We start from the raw sequence: 21,926 nt of genomic DNA on the forward strand, positions 1-21,926 counted from the left end.
TGGCCCTTCCTTCCATTATGTCCGTCCTTCTACCTTTCCATCCATCCCCCTTGCCCATCACTCCACCTTGCCCAGCCTTCCACCTTGTCCACCAGCAAGTCTTGCAGAGCCCTCCTGGTGCGGGGTGGAGAAGTGCACAGTATAGTGTATGGAGTGGGGCCTGGGGGTGGCAGCCTGTGGGCCAGGCACTGAGCCGTACTGATGGGGCCCTTCTTCCAGCCTCTCCTGCCTTCCACCTGGGCTCCTGCTCTGGGGTCTGTAGGAACTGAGTACCTGTGCTACAGGGGGCGGCCTCTCTCTAGATAGAGCTATGGTGGGGCTAGGGGATCAGCCTAGTAGGGTGCTGGGAGCTCTGGGGTGGGCTGCTGTGAGCAAGCATTGAGAGGTGGTGCAGTGGGGAGAGAACCCCCTTCGCAGCCCTGGGTCTCTCTGGGATGGATGTCCAGCCCCTGAAAGTGACTATTAAAATATAGCGTGTTAATAGAAAATCTGAGATGACTGCCAGTGAAGATAGTTTATCATTCACAGTTCCCAGGAGAAGGAGGCACATCCCTCCACGAAGAGCCACAAGGGGAAGCACAGGGTCAGCCAGGAGGTGGGGAGGTGGCGGGGCAGGAGTGGGGAGAAACTGTGGGTTGCTTTACTGTGGTTTCCTTGGAAGGAGCTGGAGAGGAAGGATGACAGGCTTATTAGGACCGGCTAGTGTGAATAATGTCAGTGGGCTGTGGGGTGGAGGGTCTCCCCCTAGTGGTGTGGTCCCTGGCCTTGCACTGGGAGAGTGACCAGGAGTATGAGACCCCCTAGACGAGGCGGTGGGGGTGTGGTCTCCGAATTGTTTACTTTACACCCCCAAGGAGGGGTGTGGGGGGCAGGAGGCTGAGCAAGGTGAGTCAGGCATATCATCGAGGTGTCCAGGGTATGCATGTAGGACAGATGTTAGAGCATCAAGTTTACAGAAGCTGGACACGTGGTTAATGCAGAGACTGGGGCGTGATGAGCATTCTCTGCAGGGGAGGAGTCCTCAGCATGGCGGGGGGAGGGGGGAGGCTGGTGAGCCCCCCACCCCGTTCCTTCTAAGCTCAAGTCAGGGTGGGCTCAGGGGATCCCCGCTGGGGATCTTTCCTGGGTCTGGGCCCCGGCAGGAGCGGCAGCCCCGTCGAGGGGCTCAGCTCCATCTCAGACTCACCTCTCTCCCCCAGAAGCTCTTCTGGCACCTGCCCAGCACAGGCAGGGGTGTGGGAGGGTGTGCCCACTGTCCTCCAGCCTCCGGGCTTCCTGGAGGTACAATAGCACCGCACTGTGAGTCCCTTTGCATGGTAGGTGTGGCTCCCTCAGGACCTGTAGCCCCATCTTTCTCACACCCTGGAACGGCCCTTTACCTGCCCAGCGTCCAGGCCTCCCTCCCGTGCGTCCTCCTGCAGCCCCTCCTCTCTGGCGCTGCACTGTGCTCCCAGCTGTGCATTACCCAACTCAGGACCTTCCAACGTGGCCGCCCACACACCCCTCCCACCAGCTGGCCCCCAACATGCCCCAGTCCTGGAAGGCCAGCCTTCTTTCCCTTTTTACTTTTTACCTCCCCTGGGAGCAGCTAGAAATGCAGAATTCCAGACCTCCAGAATTGGAATCTGCATTTTGGCAAGATTCCTGGAGATTGGGGGGCACCTTGAAATCAGGAAGCCTTGCAGCCTCACCCAGCAGTCCTTGATTTCCTGGAGCTGCTGAAAACAGCGTGTGGGCCCCACCTGCCTTTCTGACCCAGTGGGTCTGGGTGGAGCCGTCTGACACCACCAGGTGACGCTGCTGCTGATGTGGGCCGAACTTTGGGAACTGCCCTAAGCTGCACTTTGAGCCACCTGAGATGGCAAATTGGCCTGGGTGTAGGTGTTTAAAGAACTGAAAGTTGCTCACATGGACTGTAGGTGTCGAAAACCGGGCTGCACATAAAAACTGAATCTGGTTCTTGTCCCTGGCACACAGCTTCAAAGACTCTTGCAAATTCCTGAGTGATAGGAATTTCCTTACAATTTCCTTTTGTTATTTGTAATGAGCCCCTTTCCCATACCCAAGTTTATGCTAATGAGGTGACTCTAGGGTGATTAGAGGGCTGGGGATTGAGTTAATCACCGATTGCTGATGATTTCCTTGTAATGCTTTTTTTTTTTTTAATTAATTATTTGGCGGTGCTGGGTCTTAGCTGTGGCACGTGGGATCATCATCATTGTGGCATGCAGGATCTTTAGTTGCGGCATGCAGGCTCTTTAGCTGCGGCATGTGAGCTCTTAATTGCGGCATGCGGGATCTAGTTCCCTGACCAGGGATCGAACCTGGGCCCCCTGTATTGGGAGCATAGAGTCTTAATCACTGGACCACAAGGGAAGTTCCTCATAATGCTTATTCAAGAACCCACAAGAAAGCCTTTGGACACAGAAACTCAGGGATCTTCTGGGCTGGTGATGGTTAATGGGCTGGGAGGGTGGCACACCCTGAGCCCACGGGGACAGAGGTTCCTGTATCCCCCTCCCACGCCCTCACCCTATGTGTCTCTTCATCTGGCTCTTCCTGGTCTGTATCCTCTATAGTAGAACTATAACATAAGTATTGTGCTTTCAGAGATCTGCGGGTTGGTTCTACCAAACTATTGAATCTGTGGGGGTTATGGGAACCCCTGAATTTTAGCCTCAGGGCAGCGGTCCCCAACCTTTTTGGCACCAGGGACCGGTTTCGTGGAAGACAATTTTTCCACGGACCGCGGTTGTAGGGATGGTTCAGGCAGTAATGCAAGCGATGGGGAGCGATGGGGGAGTGATGGGGAGTGATGAGGAGTGATGGAGAAGTGATGGGGGAGCTATGGGGAGCGATGGGGAGCGATGGGGGAGGGATGGGGAGTGATGGGGAGTGATGGGGGAGTGATGGGGAGCGATGGGGAGCGATGGGGGAGTGATGGGGAGTGATGGGGAAGTGATGGGGAGGGACAGGGAGTGATGGGGAGTGACGGGGAAGTGATGGGGAGTGATGGGGAGCGATGGGGAGCGATGGGGAAGTGATGGGGAGCGATGGGGGAGGGATGGGGAGTGATGGGGAGCGATGGGGGAGCGATGGGGAGCGATGGGGGAGTGATGGGGAGTGATGGGGAGCAATGGGGGAGTGATGGGGAACGATGGGGAGCAATGGGGAGCGATGGGGGAGTGATGGGGAAGTGATGGGGAGTGATGGAGAGCGATGGGGAGCGATGGGGAGCGATGGGGGAGCGATGGGGAGTGATGGGGGAGCGATGGGGAGGGATGGGGGAGGGATGGGGAGCGATGGGGAGCGATGGGAGCAGCAGACGAAGCTTCGCTCTCTCGCCCGCCACTCACCTCCTGCTGTGCCGCATGGTTCCTAACAGGCTGCAAACTGTACCAGTCTGTGGCCCAGGGTTTGGGGACCCCTGCCTTATGGGATTGAGCCCTTGATTGTGGGGCCTGACTTGAACTCTGGGTAGTTTTTTGTTTTTGTTTTTGGCTGCACTGCACTGCACAGCTTGTGGGAGCTGCACAGTTCCCCAACCAGGGACTGAAGCCATGTCCTTGGCTGTGGAAGTGTGGAGCCCTAATCCCTGGACCAGAGGGACTTCCCTCTGGCTGGTTTTGTCAGAGCTGAAATGAATTATAAGACACTCACTGGGTGTGGGGTGGGGTATGCACACGTCACTGGAGGCTCTAAACCAGGCTGCCCGAGGAACAGCCTCTAACACCTTGCCCTCTGTGTGTCCCCGAAGCTGGTCAAGGCCAGTGAGGTCTGGCAGCCGCTGAGCCCCAAGCCCTCCCTGCAGCCTCTGCTCATGCTCCCGAGCCCATTCATCAGCACCTCTGAAAGGGGTCAGACCCCAGGGGCTGGCACTGAGAGCCTGGTGGACAAGTCTCTCCCAGCCCAGAGACGCCACCATGGCCCCCAGCTCCCAGCGCCTGGCTCTTCCAGGAGCTTCCAGGCCTGCTGGGGAGCTCCTGGGGGCAAGGCCTGTGTGCTTCGCCCGCCCCCCGCCACCCCGGGCAGGTGCCAAGGACAGACAGACAGAGGACCGAGAGACGTGAAGCCAAGTGGTTTTTTTGGTTTGTTTGTTTGTTTGTTTTGCGGTACGCGGGCCTCTCACTGTTGTGGCCTCTCCCATTGCAGAGCACAGGCTCCGGACACGCAGGCCCAGCGGCCATGGCTCACGGGCCCAGCCGCTCCGCGGCATGTGGGATCTTCCCGGACTGGGGCACGAACCCGTGTCCCCTGCATCAGCAGGTGGACTCCCAACCGCTGCACCACCAGGGAAGCCCCAAGTGGGTTTTTATTAGCAGCAGGTAGGAGGCATCTTGGGCTGACTGGATCCAAGAGAGAAGATTCTGGCTGAGAGGACTTGGACCGGTCACTCCTGGCAGCCAGGGGCTCTCAGGGATGTCCCTCACTGGAGAGAGCCCTCTGCAGGGGACGCGGAGGCCTCAGAGGAGGTGGAGCCTGGTCACGGTGGAGGCAGGGGAGGGAGGGATGCTGTGTGTGGGCCAGTGAGCCCTCCACACTACTGTCTCGGGCCCTCACTATCGCCCGTGGGCAGGCAGGCAGGCGAGGTCGCAGCTGGCAGGGACTGTCATCTGGGAACCATGTCTCTGGGCTCCTAACCCAGAGCTCCTCCCCAGATTAAGTGGCAAAGGCACAAGCATTGCAGGTGGGCCCAGCTGGACCAAGTCCCACCAAGCAAGTGTTCCTCTGAGCCCCCTTTGCTAGTCTGAGACCCACTCTAACCCAACGGCATCAAGTGTATGCAGAGGCCTGCAGCTGTTGCAGCCCTGGGTCACTGCTGCCTGAGCCCCCGCCCTCTCCTGTGTCTTACTGCCCTCAGGGACCTGCAGAGGCCCCAAGGTCAGGGGAGGCAAAGGGAGAAGCCAAGTCCACCATCCCCAGGGCAGTGTCTCGGGAAGGTGTCTTGAGGGCGGGGTCTCCGGGATGCTTACCTGTGGTGGGGACCATACACCTCATGGCACACGACGAGCTGAAGCAGCACTTCTGGTTTTCCATAATTGGTCATCCCTGGATCACTCGTTTCTCTCTAAGCAGAGCTTTGGGGCCAGCAGGGCCTGCACCCGGGGACAGCGGCCAGCCTTTGGAACAGGTACTAGGGGAGAGGCGGGCCAGGCCTTCATCGCCCGCTGGCTTGCTGGGGCTGCCCCACTGCTGGTCTCTGGCGGCCCCCAACCTTCACCCCCCCTTGGTGGCCTGGAGCTTGAAGGCTGGGAGGGAGACAGCAGCCCTCATGGATCGCTGAGCCAGGCACTGGTGATGTTGGGAGGAAGTGGGCGAGCCTCAGCTGGGCCTCCAGTGGGTCCAGCAGGTGAAGCGGTGTCATGACCGGGCTTTTATGGGGCCACTGGGGGGTTCACTGAGAGCGGAGTGTGGAGTGCCGGCTCAAGGGGACCCTTGACAAAGCTGGTCCCTCCCTCCCTCCAGATGGGGCTCCACTGGGGCGCAGGGACGGCGGCGTTACCTATGAGGGGGACCATGCAGGATCAGCAGCAGGGGCTCCTGGCGCAGCACCTGGTGCCTTGGGGACAGTTCTCATCGTTGACACAGGAGATTGTGCAGGAATCCTCGGAGGAGGAGCTGAGCTCTGGACACACGCCTGCCCTGCACACAGGATGGGCAGGTGGGTGGGGGGTGGCCAGATCCCGCCTCCCCTGGGGCTCCTCAGGGGAAAGCAAGGTGGGGCAAGGACAGAACCATGGGGAGGCGGGTCCCCAGCAGCCCAGCGCTCTGCTCTGCTTCTAGGAAAGAAAAAATCTGCCAGAAATGTGACACAGCTGACAAAAGTGTGAATCAGCTGTAAAAATTAGGAAACGAGGCCTCAGGCGCACTGCAGGAGGTGGAGTTAAGACCCTGAGGGGCCAGGACAGGCTCCCCCCATGCCCAGTTAGCTGCCCGGTCACTTTTCACCCTGGGACAGTGGCCTGGGCCCTGTGGCTCTAGTGCCCCAGCACACGGGCATCTTTGGGCAGTACTCCACTCTTCTGCTGTCACTGACACACCCCGCTGCGGGGTGTGCCTCCCCCGTTCTCTCCTCTTGTCCCAGTTACCAAACTGCCAGGTCCGGCAGTGTTTCAGGGGCGCACCTGGAGGGGAGGGAGTTCAGGATGACCCTCCTGGGCCTACCTGGCAAGGTGAGGGCCGGGGCCAGCCTGAGGGCAGCCTTCAGGGCGAGCAGGGCCAGGGCCAGGCTGGCAGGCGGGGAGGGGAGGGGAGGGCAGGGCGGGCGGCTGGGGCTGCCCCAGGGGGACCAAGGGGCTTCCGGCTTGGACGGAGCCCAGACTGGGCAGCTGCTGCCTCGGGCCGCATTTGTAAACAAAAAAAGAATTCCTAATAAGGTGGACCATTTTTTTCCACTTTGAAAGTAATGCGTGTTTACTCTGAGAATTAAGAAAATGAAGGGCAGACGAAGGAAGAAATAGAATCCACAACGACACAACGTGGTGTTGTTTTCCGTGGTTGTGGGGGTGCCCTTCAGGGAGAGGGAGTCATGGGTCCAGTTCAGCACACGGTCCACAGGTAACGGAGAAGGAGGAGGAGCCCAGGCGCAGGGGTATCTGGGGGGGCGTTTTATTTCTCCCGTGGTGTCTTTTTGTCTTTTCCTGAACATTCTACAGCAAGAACAGGCCGTCTTGAGTTTATGGGCTGCATGTTCTGTGCAGAGAATGTCGGGCATCCGAGAAAGGGAGGGGCAGGGGCAGTGTCAGGGCTGTTTCTGCACAGGGCGGACACTGGGAAGGCCTCTTCCCAGAAGGGCCCGCCTGTGCCCTGTGAGCGGGACCAACACCAAGGAGACGTGCCCCTCCTTCTCTGGGGAAACTTCCTTGATCCTGCTGCCCTGAGGGCCTGGACAGGGAAGGTGGCCCCGGGGTGACCACGTGTGCTGATGGTCAGTGCCCACCCCTGGTCCAGGCCATACTCTGCCTGGCCTGTGGCCTCTTGACCTTTGACACAGAGCCCCTCAGTGCTTCCCTGGGTACTCGCGTTTCCAGATGTTTTAGCCCGGAACACCCTGCCACTACGACAAGCAGCTCAGGTCCCCCTGGCTCTCCCTGACTCTGGGCCCCATGTAGCACCGTCTCAGTCCCTAGGACCCCTCAGCAGAGTTCTCGGACCTCAGCCCAGGTCCCTCCCGGGGTGGCCAGTGCCGGCCTTCAGGGATGGGGGTCTGGAGTCCTGGCCAGTGGCGACTTGCTACCTGCTGGTGCCTCTTTACACTGGCAGCTCACAAGATGCTCCGCCCTTTGGCTGTTTCCCCTCCTGCAGTCTGAGAAGAATGCAGTGCACAGGTCAGAGCGGGGTACTGAGGTTCAGAGAAGTGAGGGGTGGCCAGGCCACGGTCACTCACTGGCTGGCCCTGCTGACCTTTCTCTCCCTTTTCTCTGTCCCTCCCCCTACACCATGGCCGGGAGGACTCAGGGTCCTCCTGGCTCAGATGCTGAGTCTGAGGCCAGGCTGACCACACCAGGAACTCAGGCCACGGGGCCGTGGCCTCATACTGAGTCGCTAGCCTCTGGCTCCCTGGGACACAGCCCTTGGGCTATGGGACCTGTGGTCATAGGGTCACAGGGCCTGGTCCCTTCCTCCTTGACCATAGGGCTGGCTACATACTTTGTGGGGTGCCTTGTTCAACAAGTGGGAAGAAAATGTTGGTAAAGATACTAAATACAAAGGTTTTCCTCTTTTCCACATCTCTCATTTTTAAAAATGGTGTTTTTTAAAAATGTCACTCTAGCTAAATTAAAATTAAATGTTTCTATTATTAGTGTGAATATTACCATTCATTTTTTTTTTTTTTTTTTGCGGTATGCGGGCCTCTCACTGTTGTGGCCTCTCCCGTTGCGGAGCACAGGCTCTGGACGCGCAGGCTCAGCGGCCATGGCTCACGGGCCCAGCCGCTCCGCGGCATGTGGGAGCTTCCCGGACTGGGGCACGAACCCGTGTCCCCTGCATCGGCAGGCGGACTCTCAACCACTGCGCCACCAGGGAAGCCTCAAAAAGGAGGTTTTAATCAGGAATGGGTGGTGAGTTTTATCATATACTTTTATACATCTATTGAAATTATTACCTATTGATTGGCTACATTTTTAGGTTGAACCACAGGAAAATGCAAATCTTCCAACATTTTTTTTTTTGCGGTACACGGGCCTCTCACTGTTGTGGTCTCTCCCGTTGCGGAGCACAGGCTCCGGAGGCGCAGGCTCAGCAGCCATGGCTCACGGGCCCAGCCGCTCCGCAGCATGTGGGATCTTCCCGGACCGGGTCATGAACCTGTGTCACCTGCATCAGCAGGCGGACTCTCAACCACTGCGCCACCAGGGAAGCCCACCATTCATCTTTATATTGTGCAATGCCAGTTTAAATGAGAGCACGAGAGCATTTGACTCTTATGTGGAATCACCAAAATCGTACTTTACATCCCTGGTTGGGATGGGCACATGTATTTCATTCTGCACAAAACTTACAAAGTGCTTTCTCTTCACTTTTTTTCCTTTTATTTTCGGATTCACTCTTTTTTTAAAAAAATAAATTTATTTACTTTTGGCTGCATTGAGTCTTCGTTGCTGCGCATAGGCTTTCTCTAGTTGTGGCGAGCGGGGGCTACTCTTCATTGCAGTGTGCAGGCTTCTCATTGTGGTGGCTTCTCTTGTTGCGGAGCATGGGCTCTAGGTGCACGGGCTTCAGTAGTTTTGGCATGTGGGCTCAGTAGTTGTGGCTCTCAGGCTGTAGGGCGCAGGCTCAGTAGTTGTGGCACATGGGCTTAGTTGCTCAGCGGTATGTGCGATCTTCCCGGACGAGGGCTTGAACCTGTGTCCCCTGCATTGGCAGGCGGATTCTTAACTGCTGCGCCACCAGGGAAGTCCCCATGCTGGTCTTTCTGGCCAGCTGAGCTTTCGCACATTAGCATGATCCTATCACTCACCATCCCTCCCCCCAGCCACCCCTGCCATCTGAAATTCTTCCTATACAACCTGGGGGGTGAAGTCCAAACACAGGGTGTGGCATGAATGCCCTTCCCATGAAGTGGTCAAGCAGGAGGGTTTGAATCCATGCCTGGGTTGGGTCCAGCCCTGGCTCTGCTAGTTCTGTGACCTTGAACTACTTACTGTTTCTCACCTGTGCATGGGGTGAGGCTGTTGCCTAGGGAACCCAGGTGTTGCAAAAGCATTTGGCACCTGGGGCATAGCACGTTAGCGGACATTCCTGTCCTTGACATTCTTTGATCTCTGTGATTTAGGTTGAGGCTTTTGGGGCGGTGAGGGCTGTTAGCAGATTACATCTCAGAATGTATTTTATGATCAACACAAGGGCATTGGCTAACGTTGAAGTCTTGCCTAAGATTTGAAGGCTCAAGATGTAAGGCCTCTGGGTAAACCCATCGTGGAAGGAGTCTGTCCTTGGGAATCGGGCTCTGGTCTCATTTGCTGTGTGACCTCAGACAGGTCGTTTCCCTTCACGTGCCCCTCAGTTCTCCCACCTATGAAACGGAGGCAACGACCGCATCTTTCATGATGGGTAGGTGTGAGGGTTACATGAGGTGGTAAATTAGTGAAGGTGCCTCTTATCTAGAAAGCTTTCTACAGATTACAACTGAGGTTATTTAGAAGGTAATTTCAAAGTTTTTAAATTAGAAAAATAATTGATACACATTGCAGAAAACTTGCACAATTCAGAAAAGCATAAAGAAGAAAAAGAAAATCACACGTGATCTGTGTCCTGGAGCTACCTTGTTAATGTTTTCGTTCACCTTCATCTGGCTTTTTCCTATGTAAGCACATGTGTATCTGTCACATCCCACCATATATACACAGACTGTTCCCCCCAAGCAATCTCGTGTCACTGGGGCTGTGCTGCAGGTGTGGTACAGTCACATTTTACTCAGAGCACTCCCATGCCTTCAAGACTTATGGAAAGCATGGTGGTCAGTGGTGGGGAACCAGGTCACTTCCCTGGCAGGCCACCACCATTAACCCATTTCCTCAGCTTCTAAGAGAACCCTTCACACAGCCATGAGACTGGGACTGCACTTTTCATCTGGAGGGGGAGTGGAGGCCAGCTCTAATTGCTGGGTGCTGGGGAGGCCAGGCCAGGGGGGATGCAGGCCCGGTGGGCTTGGGGGGAAGGGGAGGGGCAAGAGGTGTTGGCAGGCCAGGCCTTCAGGCAGGTTCTCGGCCCCGAGGGCTAGATGGAGAACCAGGAGTTTCCAGGAATGATGTTCCCTGGGCTCACCAGCCCCGGGGCAGGGACGTGGGGTCCTCGGGCCCTGGGGGTGTTCACTGGCCCCTCTGGCCTGGCCTCAGCCCATCTTCTTCCAAGACCTGCAGGCCTTTTCTCTCTGCACAGCTCCTGTGTGTCAGGATGGATGGGGAAACTGAGGCTCAGCTGTGATCTCCCGGAGCATCAGTTACATGGTGAGCTAAGCGCATAGTGTCCCCACTGGTTCTGTGGGGTCAGCTGGGTTTGGGGTTTCCTCCAAACTCTCATGCCCAAGACCAGATAGGGGAGGCCACGCCGTTCACACGCTTGCCCCTCTCTGTGGGGACCATCACGGCCCCTGGGTGGGAGTCCCGTCCTCATCGGATCTCTCACAGCTCATGAACTTTTCCACACCCTGATCTTACCAAGTCAGTGCATGTAGCGGTTGCTTCTCCTGCCTCTTGCTCCTCTCCAGAAATTTCTTTCCTCCCCCAAGTTTCTCAAGGCTCTATCGGCACCTCTTGTTCAGGGCTCCTGGGTGTGGGGCTGTCGGGGAGCCCTGCCCCTTCCCTCATGATCCAACAGCACTGTGGTCCCCTCGGGCTCCCATGGGGTCTGCTGGGTTAGCGGGACATCCAGGGTGAAGGGTGTGCTGCAGGGGCTGCCGGGTGGTCCTGGTAGGAAGGCTTGGGTGGCTGCGCCCCACGGCATCACCCCTGTTCAGGGTCCCTACTCTTCATCCATTCATCCAGGCTGGTTGTCTGACCAGGGACACCGGTGAATGCAGCCCTCTGGTCCCGGGTGTGCACTGGTGCAGGCATTTCACCGGCTGGGGACCTGGAGGCTGAGAGAGGCCGGAAGATGTGGACAGTCCAGGGGCCATGAGGGGTGGTGCTGCCAGGCACAAAGAAACGGGGTCTTCTAGGGCAGCGGTCCCCAACCTATTTGGCACCAGGGGTCAGTTTCGTGGAAGACAATTTTTCCACGGACGGGGGGCGGGGGGCAGTGGTGGGAGTGGTTCGGGCGGTAATGCCAGCGATGGGGAGCGGCAGATGAAGATTCCATCGCCCACCGCTCACCTCCTGCTGTGCGGCCCGCTTCCTAACAGGCTGCCGACCGGTGCTGGTCCACGGCCCCGGCGTTGGGGACCCCAGTTCCAGGGGAGTCTGATAACCACGTCACTCAAGTGGGAGGGAGCTGGGGAGGCCGCAGACCTGGACCACACAGGGCATGGAGCCAGGCCAGGTGTCAGGGTGGGTGGGCACGGCCAGTATGTTTCAGAAAGGCCCTCTGCTGGCTGACTGGGAGGTGGGACCGTGAGGGGCAGGGAGACCCCGGGAGAGCCCACTGCCTGTCCTGCTGATAAGGGTGAGGCCTGGGCAGAAGGAATGTGGGACCAGGGGCCTGGGTGTCCTGGAGCTGAGGAAGTGGGGGTCCAGCCCCGTGATCAGGGGGAGAGCAGGGTGGAGCCTCCCGCCTCGTGGTGTCTCCATCAACCCTTGAATCGAAGCCCAGTGGGCTTGTCCTGCCTCAGATGGAGCCTTGGGTAGAGAATTAGCACTAATGGGCTCACAATGGGAGGGCTTTTCAACAAGCCCAGCGAGCCAGAGGCACACCCCTTCCTTCATGATGGGGGCCTGACAGCTCGGAGAGCGGAGCAAGGCTTGCCGGGAGGACAGGGACCAAGGAGTGGATCTGTACAAGCCTGCAGGTCGCATCCCCAGGGCCAGGCCAGGGCCCACAGCACCACCCTGCCGGCTTAGAAAAGAGGCCAAAACTGTTTCCCACAATTCCTGCCACTAGGAGTCAGAGGTCAGAGGCTCCCACTTTACTCAACAGACATGACAACCTTGCAGCCCTGTCACCTCCATGACATTTAAAATTTTATGTTTGTTCTCAACATTAAAGTAATTGGAGGGACTTCCCTGGTGGCGCAGTGGTTAAGAATCCGCCTGCCAATGCAGGTGCCACGGGTTTGAGCCGTGGTCTGGGAAGAGCCCACATGCCGCGGAGCAACTAAGCCCGTGTGCCACAACTACTGAGCCTGCACTGTAGAGCCTGCGAGCCACAACTGCTGAGCCCACGTGCCACAACTGCTGAAGCCCACGCGCCCTAGAGCCTGTGCTCCACAACAAGAGAAGCCACGGCAATGAGAAGCCTGCGCACTGCAATGAAGAGTAGCCCCCGCTCACCGCAACTAGAGAAAGCCCGCGCGCAGCAACGAAGACCCAACGCAGTCAAAAAAAAAAAAAAAAAAAAAGTAATTGGAGATTTTTCATAAAATCTAGCTTTCTTGTGTGGAAATAAACAAAACCAACCAGATGGGGAAGGCAGAGGTGTGTGTTCAGAGCTGGCTGTAGCGAGGGAGTTGCTCCCATCACTTGGTTTGGCAGAGACTCAAGGGCAGGCAGGGCAGTGGGACAGCTTCCTGGAGGAGAAGGAGGGCTCAGCGCTGCCCTGGTGGGGGCTGTGGGCCTGGGGAAGCTGGAGGTGCCCTCACTAGAAGGGGGGCTCCCATGTGATTGGTTGGGGGAGGGTGTTTGGCTTTCTCTGGTTGGTCCTGAGTTGGAGGTAGGGACTGAAATTAGGGAAGCTGTCAGTTATCGACCAAATTCTGGCCTTTTGGGGCTGATTGTTACAGGGGTTATTGTTTAGCTTCCTGGATTGTCCCTAGAGACAGCAGGCTGGCTTCCTGGGCTGGCTGCTGCGGTCTGCGGGTCAGAAGTCTGTTTTCTGTGTGATTCGGGCGTCAGTCTCACTGGGTCCTCTTGAAGAATCAGAAGCCAGGCTTGCGCTTCTGTAATGGTGGAGAGGCAACTCAGATCCACTTCCCCTTCCCAAGGGCGACTCAGGAAGCCAAGCAATAGTGGTCAGAATTCTCACTGAAAGCATCAAAACCCACAGGATTGGAAGACAGGGACCCCAAGGTAAGCCTGGAGAGCTGCCTTTGCGTTCCTGCTCTAGGAAGTGAGCCGTGAACAGGAGCTTTGCTTTGGCCATGTCCCTTTGTCATAGCTGATCCATGACATGGGCTTTGTGGAAGGCCTCCGGGGACAGGGGACTCCGTTACCATTGATCCATGAGCGCAAGCAGTGCAGCGGAGAATACAGACACGGGGCCAGACTGGGGCTAGTTCGGGCCTGTCCAGTCTGGGAGAAGGGGACTGAGGCCAAGAGTGGGAGTGTCTGGGCTTCCCTGGTGGCGCAGTGGTTGGTAGTCTGCCTGCTGATGCAGGGGACACGGGTTCGTGCCCCGGTCCGGGAAGATCCCACATGCTGCGGAGTGGCTGGGCCCATGAGCCATGGCCGCTGAGCCTGTGCGTCCGGAGCCTGTGCTCTGCAATGGGAGAGGCCACAGCAGTGAGACGCCCGCGTACCGCAAAAAAAAAAAAAAAAAAAAAAAGAGTGGGGAGTGTCTGGAGGGGCTGGAACGGTGGGAACATGGGGACCGAGGGAACAGCAGCAGAGACAGAGACCCCACGTCTCGATGGTCCAGGAAAAGGGCTTTGCACGTTCGTCCAAGTGTGATGGGAATAAATGAAGGGCCTGAGCAGAGGAGGGTCTGGTGTGTGTTTAGAAAGACCTCTTGGGCTGCTGTGTGGAGAACAGAGTGAGGGGTGGGCAGGGTGAGGGGGGAGACCAGGTGGCTTCTACAGCAGCAGGGGTGAGGCGGGGCGCTGTGTGGTGAGGGGCATCCATGCACTTTGGAGGCGGACCCACTGGGACCCGGATACACAGCAAGCCAGAGGCCAGAAGTGTCCGGAACATCAGGGGAGCTGTCAGCTTATGGGAAATGCATGGGGTTTGCAGGGAAGGAGTGCAGGGAGGGGTTCCTGGCTGAGCCCCAAGACACCACATTTGGGAACTGGTTGGGGAGAAGGATGCAGAACTCCAGGTGGAAGAGGGGTGGGCGGAATGGAAGCACCAAGGGCAGCACCTTCCAGGGGAGGGGACTCCCCCTAGGTGTCCCGGCTGAGCCTCCATGTGAAGACAAGGAAAAAAGTCCTGAACAGAAAACAAACCTCGCCGGGTAGCAACAAATGATCAGGAGCTGAGTTAGGTGAAAGAAGGACCCCAAGAAGGCTCAGCAGAGCCGTAAGTGGCCTTTGCCCTGCCAGCCGAACTTGATATTGAACACAGCCAGCAGGAGACAAAACCCAGGATGTGCCCAAGATGGGGCTCTAAGGACTCAAAGATCTAGAAATCAAACTCTCCCACCCACAGAACATGGCAAGGAAAACCATCTCAAACTGTGGCCCAGAACAGAGTAGAGAATATACCTCCTGAGGATTCACACCGAACACGTGCAGCACAGAGCAGCCTGCAGGGGAGCTCGGCGCTCTGCAGACACAGGGATGGCTGATGCCCTTTACGAAGTAAAACCCGGAGAAGAGAAACACTGTGGAGACCGTCGTGTGGGGTCCCGAGGTTCCTCTCTGGAAGGGTGTTTGTGGGGCAGGGCTCTCCCCACTCCTGGTAGCCGCTGCTGGTCTCTGGCACACAAGGGTGGTGATGGTAGGGCCCGCCAGCAGGCCTTTTCGATCTGGAGATTTCTGTCTTAGCGGTAGGCTCCAAGGATGGACGTCCGTGCCTGGGTCCCTCTGCAGCACGGGGAGGGAGATGGGAGAGTGGGGGCAGGGGTCCCAGGTGGCCCCCGGCCAGCCCACCTAGTGCTTAACCTTGTCCAAGTGGGTTTCTGACTCTGGTGGTTAAACAAGGCTATGAATGGATCAGGTGTGGAACAACACCTGGGCTCAAGCTCTTCTTGTGGTGACAATGGCTGTTGTCTTTTTTAAAATATTTATTTATTTATTTACTTTTGGCTGTGTTGGGTCTTCGTTGCTGCGTGTGGGCTTTCTCTAGTTGCGGCGAGCAGGGGCTACTCCTCGTTGCGGTGCGTGGGCTTCTCATTGCCGTGGCTTCTCTTGTAGAGCACAGGCTGTAGGCACATGGACTTCAGTAGTTGTGGTGCACAGGCTTAGTTGCTCCGGGGCATGTGGGATCTTCCCGGACCAGGGCTCAAACCCGTGGCCCCTGCATCGGCAGGCGGACTCTCAACCACTGCGCCACCAGGGAAGCCCTGGAAGCTTTTTGATTACTGTTTCAGTCTCTGTATTAGTGATTGGTATATTCAGATTTTTTAAATTTCTTCCTGATTCAGTCTTGGAAGTTTGTATGATTTTAAAAATTTGTCCATTTCTTCTAGGTTGTTCAACTTGTTGGTGTGTAGCTGTTCATAATATTCTCTTGTAGTCCTTGTATTCCTGTGGTATCTGTCTTTTTTTCCCCCTCTTTGTTTCTGATTTTATTTATCAAGGCCTTCTCTCTTTTTTCCTTAGTGAGTCTAGCTAATAGTTTGTCAATTTTGTTTGTCTTTGCAAAGCAGCAGCTCTTAGTTTCTTTGATCTTTTCTGTTGTCTTTTTAGTCTCTATCTGATTTATTTTTGCTCCGGTCTTTATTATTTCAGTCTTTATATTAACTTTGGGCTTCATTTGTTCTTTTTCTAGTTCCTTTAGGTATAAAGTTAGATTGTTTACTTGAGATTTTTCCTGTTTCTTGAGTTGACCTGTATTGCTATGAACTTCTCTCTTAGTACCACTTTTGCAGCATCACATGTTGGTATGTAGTATATTTATTTTTATTTGTCTTCTGGTAATTTGTGATTTCTCCTTTGATTTCTTTGTTGACCCAGTAGTTGTTCAGTAGCATGTTGTTCAGTCTCCACATATTTGTGATCTTTCCCACTTTCTTCTTGTAGTTGACATCTAGTTTCATTCCATTGTGATCAGAAAATATGTTTAATATGATTTCAATCTTCAATTTATTGAGACTTCTTTTGTGTCTCAACGTATGGTTTATCCTTGAGAAAGTTCCAAGTGCACTTGAGAAGAATGTGTATTGTGCTGCGTTTGGATAGAATGTTCTTTATAAATCTATCAAATCCATCTGGTCTAATGTTTCACTTAAGGGTGTTGTTTCCTTGTTGAGTTTCTGTCTGGATGATCTTTCCACTGATGTTGGGGTGTTAAACTCCTCTGCTATTATTGTGTTACAGTCAATTTCTCCGTTTAGAACTGTTGATAATTACTTTAAATATTTTGGTTTTCCTATGTTAGATGCATATATATCAATCATTGTTCTATCTTCTTGATGAATGGTCTCCTTTATCAATACATAATGTCCATCTTTGTCTCCTGTTACCTTTTCTGGCTTGAAGTCATTTTGTCTGGTATAAGTATGGTTATACCAGCTTTGTTTTGGCTGCCATTTGCTTGAAGTATCATTTTCCATCCCCTAACTTTGAGCCTATGTTTGTCTCCAGAGCTGAGGTGAGTCTCTTGGAGGCAGCATATAGTTGGGTCTTATTTTTTAATCCAGCCACTCTGTGTCTTTTGATTGGTGAAGTCAATCCAGTTTCACTTAGGGTGATTATTGATAAATGAGGATTTAGTACTGTCATTTTATCTTTGGTTTTCTGGTTTCTCTATACCTCCATTGTTTCTTTTTCCTTGTGTTTCTGTCTGCCATTTTGGTTTGGTGGTCTTCTTTGGTATTTTTCTCGGTTTCCTTTTTTTGTTTTTTTTGTGTTTCACGTCTCTGCTCTGTGTTTATGTTTTCTTCGTTACCCTGAGGTTTGTATAAAATGTCTCATAGATAAAATAGTCCTTTTTCTTTTTAAAAAATCTTGTGTGCCTGCCAATGCAGGGAACAAGGGTTTGAGCCCTGGGCCAGGAAGATCCCACATGCTGCGGAGCAACTAAGCCCGTGCGCCGTAACTACTGAGCCTGCTCTCTGGAGCCCGTGAGCCACAACTACTGAAGCCCGTGTGCCACAACTACTGAGTCCTTGTGCCTAGAGCCCGTGCTCCACAACAAGAGAAGCCACCGCAATGAGAAGCCCATGCACTGCAACAAAGAGCAGCCCCCGCTCGCTGCAACTAGAGAAAGCCTGTGTGCAGCAATGAAGAACGAACGCAGCCAAAATAAATAAGTAAATAAATAAATTTATAAAAAAAAAACTTGTGTAAATTATTATGGAAATACAGCATCAAAGCTAGCCTCCTAATCTCATCTCCCCCCCACCTTTTAAAATTGAAGTATAGTTGATTTACGTTTTGCTAGTTTCAGGTGTACAGCAAAGCGATTCAGTTACATATATTCCTTTTCAGATTCTTTTCCATTATAGGTTATTACAAGATATTCATTATAGTTCCCTGTGCTATACAGTAGGTCCTTGTTGTTTATCTATTTTATACGTAGTAGTGTGTATCTGTTAATCCCAAACTCCTAATTTATCCTCCCCTCCCCCCTTTCCCCTTTGGTAACCAAAAGTTTGTTTTCTATGTCTGTGAGTCTAAAACAGTCCTTTTTCTGCTGATAGTATCTTATTTTCATTTACCTATATGAGTTTCATCCTTTTCTTCTTCCCCTTTTATGTTTCTGTTGTCTCAAATTATCCCTTTTTTTGTTGTAAGTTTGTTATTTATACCTGAAAATGAGATAGCTATAGCTGTTTTTCTGCTTTCCATTTTTTTTTTTTTTTTTTTTTTTTGCGGTACGCGGGCCTCTCACTGTTGTGGCCTCTCCCGTTGCAGAGCACAGGCTCCGGACGCGCAGGCTCAGCAGCCATGGCTCACGGGCCCAGACGCTCCGCGGCACGTGGGATCCTCCCAGACCGGGGCACGAACCTGTGTCCCCTGCATCGGCAGGCGGACTCTCAACCACTCCGCCACCAGGGAAGCCCCTTGCTCAAAGTTTTGTGTATTTTTGCTGTTTTGTTTTTGGTAGAAGAGTTCCTTTCAGCATTTCTTGTAAAGCAGGTCTAGTGGTGATGAATTCCCTCACCTTTGTTTGTCTGGGAAAGTCTTTATTTCTCCTTCATTTCTGAATGACAAATTTGCTGTATAGGGTATTCCTTTTTTTAAAAAAATTAATTTATTTTATTTTTGTGTTGGGTCTTCACTGCTGCACGCGGGCTTTCTCTAGTTGCAGCGAGCGGGGACTACACTTTGTTGCAGTGCGTGGGCTTCTCATTGCGGTGGCCTCTCTTGCTGTGGAGCACAGGCTTCAGGCATGCGGGCTTCAGTAGTTGTGGCTCGCGGGCTCCAGAGCGCAGGCTCAGCAGCTGTGGCACATGGGCTCAGTCGCTCTGCAGCATGTGGGATCTTCCCAGACCAGGGATCAAACCCCTGTGCCCTGCATTGGCAGGAGGATTCCCAACCACTGCGCCACCAGGGAAGTCCCTGTATAGAGTATTCTTGAGTGACAATTTTTATCTTTCAGTATTTTGAGAATGTCACTCCACTCCCTCTGGCCTGTAGGGTTTCTGCTGAGAAATCTGCTGATAGCCTAATTCGGGTTCCTTTGTAGATTACCATTTTTTCCCCGGCTGCCTTTAAATTCTTTCTTTTTCCTTGACTTTTGGCAATTTTAATATAATGTGTCTCAAAGAAAGTCTTCTTGCATTGAGGTAATTAGGTGTTCTTGTAACTTCATGGACTTGTGTATCCAGTTCCTTCCCCAAATTTGTGAAGTGTTCAGCTATTATTTCTTTAAATAAGCTCCCTTCTCCCTCTCTTCTCCTTCTGGGATACCCATTATGCTAATATTGCCCTTCCTAAAAGATAGCTCTTGTAGGATTTCCTCATTTAAAGGAATATCTTATTTCTCTTTCCTCTTTTACTTGTATTATTGTTAGATTTCTATCTTCTATCTTGGAGCTCCCTAATTCTCTCTTCCATATGGTCTGCTCCATTTCCAGTGCTAATACTCTCTTCATCTCATTTATTGAGGTCTTCAGCTCCAGAATTTCTCTTTGGTTCCTTTTGAGAGTTTCGGTCTTTTTGGTGAAGTGTACCTTCTGTTCATCGTTTTTATTCCTGAGCTCATTAAACTGCCTTTCTGACCTTTCTTGTATCTCTGAGTTTCTTTCTTTTTTTTTTTTTTGAGGTACACGGGCCTCTCACTGTTGTGGCCTCTCCCGTTGCGGAGCACAGGCTCTGGACGCGCAGGCTCAGCGGCCATGGCTCACAGGCCCAGCTGCTCCGCGGCATGTGGGATCTTCCCGGACCGGGGCTCGAACCCGTGTCCCCTGCATCGGCAGGCGGACTCTCAACCACTGTGCCAACAGGGAAGCCCTCTCTGAGTTTCTTGATGACAGCTATCTGAATTCTCTATCAGATCACAATATTTCATGACTTTAAGTTTGGTGTCTGGAGAATTGTCATTTTCTTTTCGTGTAGTGTTACTGTGGTTCTTCGTGTTGTTTGATGAACTGTGCTGGTGCATTTGAGGCTGGACAGATTGGGAATTAGAGTCCTTTCTTTTATTTTCCAGTAGGTGGCGCTATCACACAAGTATTTGGTTTCTCTTAGCTGAGCTGCCTCTGGTTCTATTTCAGTGCACTTTCCAGCTTCGTCGTCTCTGTAAAAAGTGTGGCTCTGTGCCTTCATTGTCATTTCTTGTGCCTCTGGGGTCATTGCTGCCTTGTTTCTGCCAGGGCTGCTGTCATCCCTGGGATGGTGGGCTCTTTCCTTATGTCTGGGATCCCCGGAGACACAGGCTCCCTGTGGAGGAGGTTAGACGAGGGGAGGGGAGCCAGGGTCCACGGGGCACCTCTCCTGTGTCTGGTGTTGTAACGTTCCCGGGCTCCACCACTGCAGATGGGGGCGTGTCGTGGGCGCCTCAGCGGCTGGGAGGATGGGTCCCAGGGTCCCACTGCTGCCCAGTTACCTGTGGCCACGGGTGCCGGTGCAGCTGGGACGCCTGAGTCGTATGTGCCCTTTCTTCTGCTGCTCCTGGGTTCTCTGAAGCTGTGGGCTCAGCTGCCGTGGTCAGAGGGCTGGGACTGCAGGCAGGCACCCATTCCACTGTTCCCACGGTTCTGTCTTCTCTATTTCAGTTCACCCACCTTTAGATGTACTGATGTGTGGACATTCCCCGTCCTGTTGTGTTGGGCAGAGGAGCCTTTGCTGAGCTGTGGATGTCTTACCGGGTATAGATCGAAGGGGAAGGACAAAGGTAGTTTTCCACTCCACCATGTTTCTGAGGTCACTCTTTAACTTTAAAAGACAGTTTTACAATTACCGAGTGGTAGCATGATCATAACAAATTAATTAAAAACAATTTGGCATCTTCCACGTTCTATTATTTTACATGAATCTCATCTAAAAAATTAAAAAGCAGTTTGCACAGCCAAAGTGTAACCGGAAGAGCCAAATTTGACATGTTGGATCTGTTCCTTTTACTTTAACCTTCGCTTTCCGCCGCTTTTGTTCACTAAAAGGATCCTGTCTCTACAGAATGGCCTGCCTCGGGAACCCCGCCCCTCTGCCTGAATGTTAAACCAAAGTGCCTTTGTTCAGGCAAACATCGGGCCCTGTCCACCTGTGGATGGCTGCAAGAAAGAAGAAATTAACACCTCCCCTCCCCAAGGCTGGTCATTCCAGGTGATATCTGCAAAACTTATGGCCTTTTTACTTTACTTCCTCATCTCCTCCCCATCTCTGTGCTATAAAAGAAACTGGCATCCAAACCCCGATAAGATGGTTATTTTGAGACTTTAATCTGCCAGCTTCTTGATCTGCCTGCTTTCTGAATAAAGTCGTATTCCGTGCCTCAACACCTGTCTCTGATTTATTGGCCTGTCGTGCGGTGAGCAGAGCGAGCTTGGACTCGGTAACAAAAGGAGAAACCATGGATCACACAGAGGTGGGGGAAGCATGCAGCTAGACCAGAGAAAGAACCGGCATTTGGGCTCCATCTCTCTGCAGACCAGTGTTCTCCACTGCTCATGCTGCCGGGCAGTTTCATTAAGTTCGGCAAAGACAGTTCTATTCCAGCACTTGATGGCAAAAAAACCCGTTTCCCAAGCTGCGGAGGGGGTGGCTTGGGGCTACCAGATGTCACGGCAGAGAACTGTCACCACAGAGAATCCTGAGCCCAGAAGTGGGAGGGGGTGTCAGAGAAGGAGCCAGGGATAGCTGCTCAGAGGAGATGACTCCAGAGCTGGATCTCGGCGTGTGAAGTTGGGGGCAGAGCCAGGTGGAGACAGAAGGCACAGTCATCCAGGGCAGCAGACATGGAGGAGGGCCCCCAAGGCTAAGTGCGAAGGAAATGGTGGTTTCCAAGAATAAGAAAAGTCAGCGTCCTAAGTGAACAGCGAGGGCACGGAGACGCCTGGAGAGAGGAGCAGAGGTCCCTTGTGGCTGGAGAGACTGCACACAGCTCTCCCCTCCAGGCTCAGTGCAGGGAGAGCAGACCTGGCTACCTCTGAATCCACTCCTGCCAGGATTCTGCCGACCTCTGTGGGCATCCCTAGCCCTCATCGTCCTGCTCCTTGTGATGTGTGGTCCTCTTGTGCCCACTGTGACACCAGGCGCTCCCGGCCTGGCAGCCCCTCCTTTGTGCCTGGCGGGAGGCTTAACCTCCTGCAGCCAGCCTCTAAATGGCGAGGTCCTGAAGGCACGTGGCCGAGCCCTCTGCACGGCCCACCCCCAGGCAGCCCTGTTTCTCCTCTGAGCTCCGGCCAGCCTCTCTCCAGCTAAGCCTGCACCTCCACCACCAAGCCTGGCCAGAACCCTGGGACCTTCTGGCCAAGTCCTGCCAATGTTATCCCTAAATACGTCACTTCCACTCCTCACTCTCTCCTACCTCCCGGTCCCTGTGACCTTGTGCCTCAGGGTCCGTCCT

The 21,926-nt window shown here is 53.8% G+C and overlaps 1 protein-coding gene and 1 pseudogene across 6 annotated transcripts in view; one reads left to right on the forward strand and one right to left on the reverse strand.

The window, feature by feature from the left end:
* RAMP3 (receptor activity modifying protein 3) overlaps window positions 1-21,926 on the forward strand; it is a 52,760-nt gene that overhangs the window by 4,613 nt on the left and 26,221 nt on the right. For 2 of the 6 annotated variants that reach the window (XR_003436600.1, XM_027124060.1), the window contains exons 1-2: window positions 7,935-8,063; window positions 10,384-10,451. The exons of 1 other annotated variant lie outside the window; for it this stretch is intronic. Coding sequence is in view for 3 of the 5 variants with exons in the window: in XM_027124060.1 (XP_026979861.1) it covers window positions 10,403-10,451 (49 nt within the window). In the remaining 2 variants the exon portion in view is untranslated. Of the gene's footprint in view, window positions 1-7,934; window positions 8,064-10,383; window positions 10,452-20,136; window positions 20,857-21,926 lie in introns of those variants that run through there. 3 more of the 6 variants (XM_027124058.1, XM_027124059.1, XR_003436601.1) reach the window with 2 other exon arrangements.
* Window positions 4,731-9,164, reverse strand: LOC113629591 (whey acidic protein-like; annotated as a pseudogene).

The sequence above is a fragment of the Aethalodelphis obliquidens genome, unplaced genomic scaffold (genome assembly GCF_003676395.1).
Source record: "Aethalodelphis obliquidens isolate GAN/ISIS:26980383/991018 unplaced genomic scaffold, ASM367639v1 scaffold27, whole genome shotgun sequence".
NCBI lineage: Eukaryota > Metazoa > Chordata > Mammalia > Artiodactyla > Delphinidae > Aethalodelphis > Aethalodelphis obliquidens.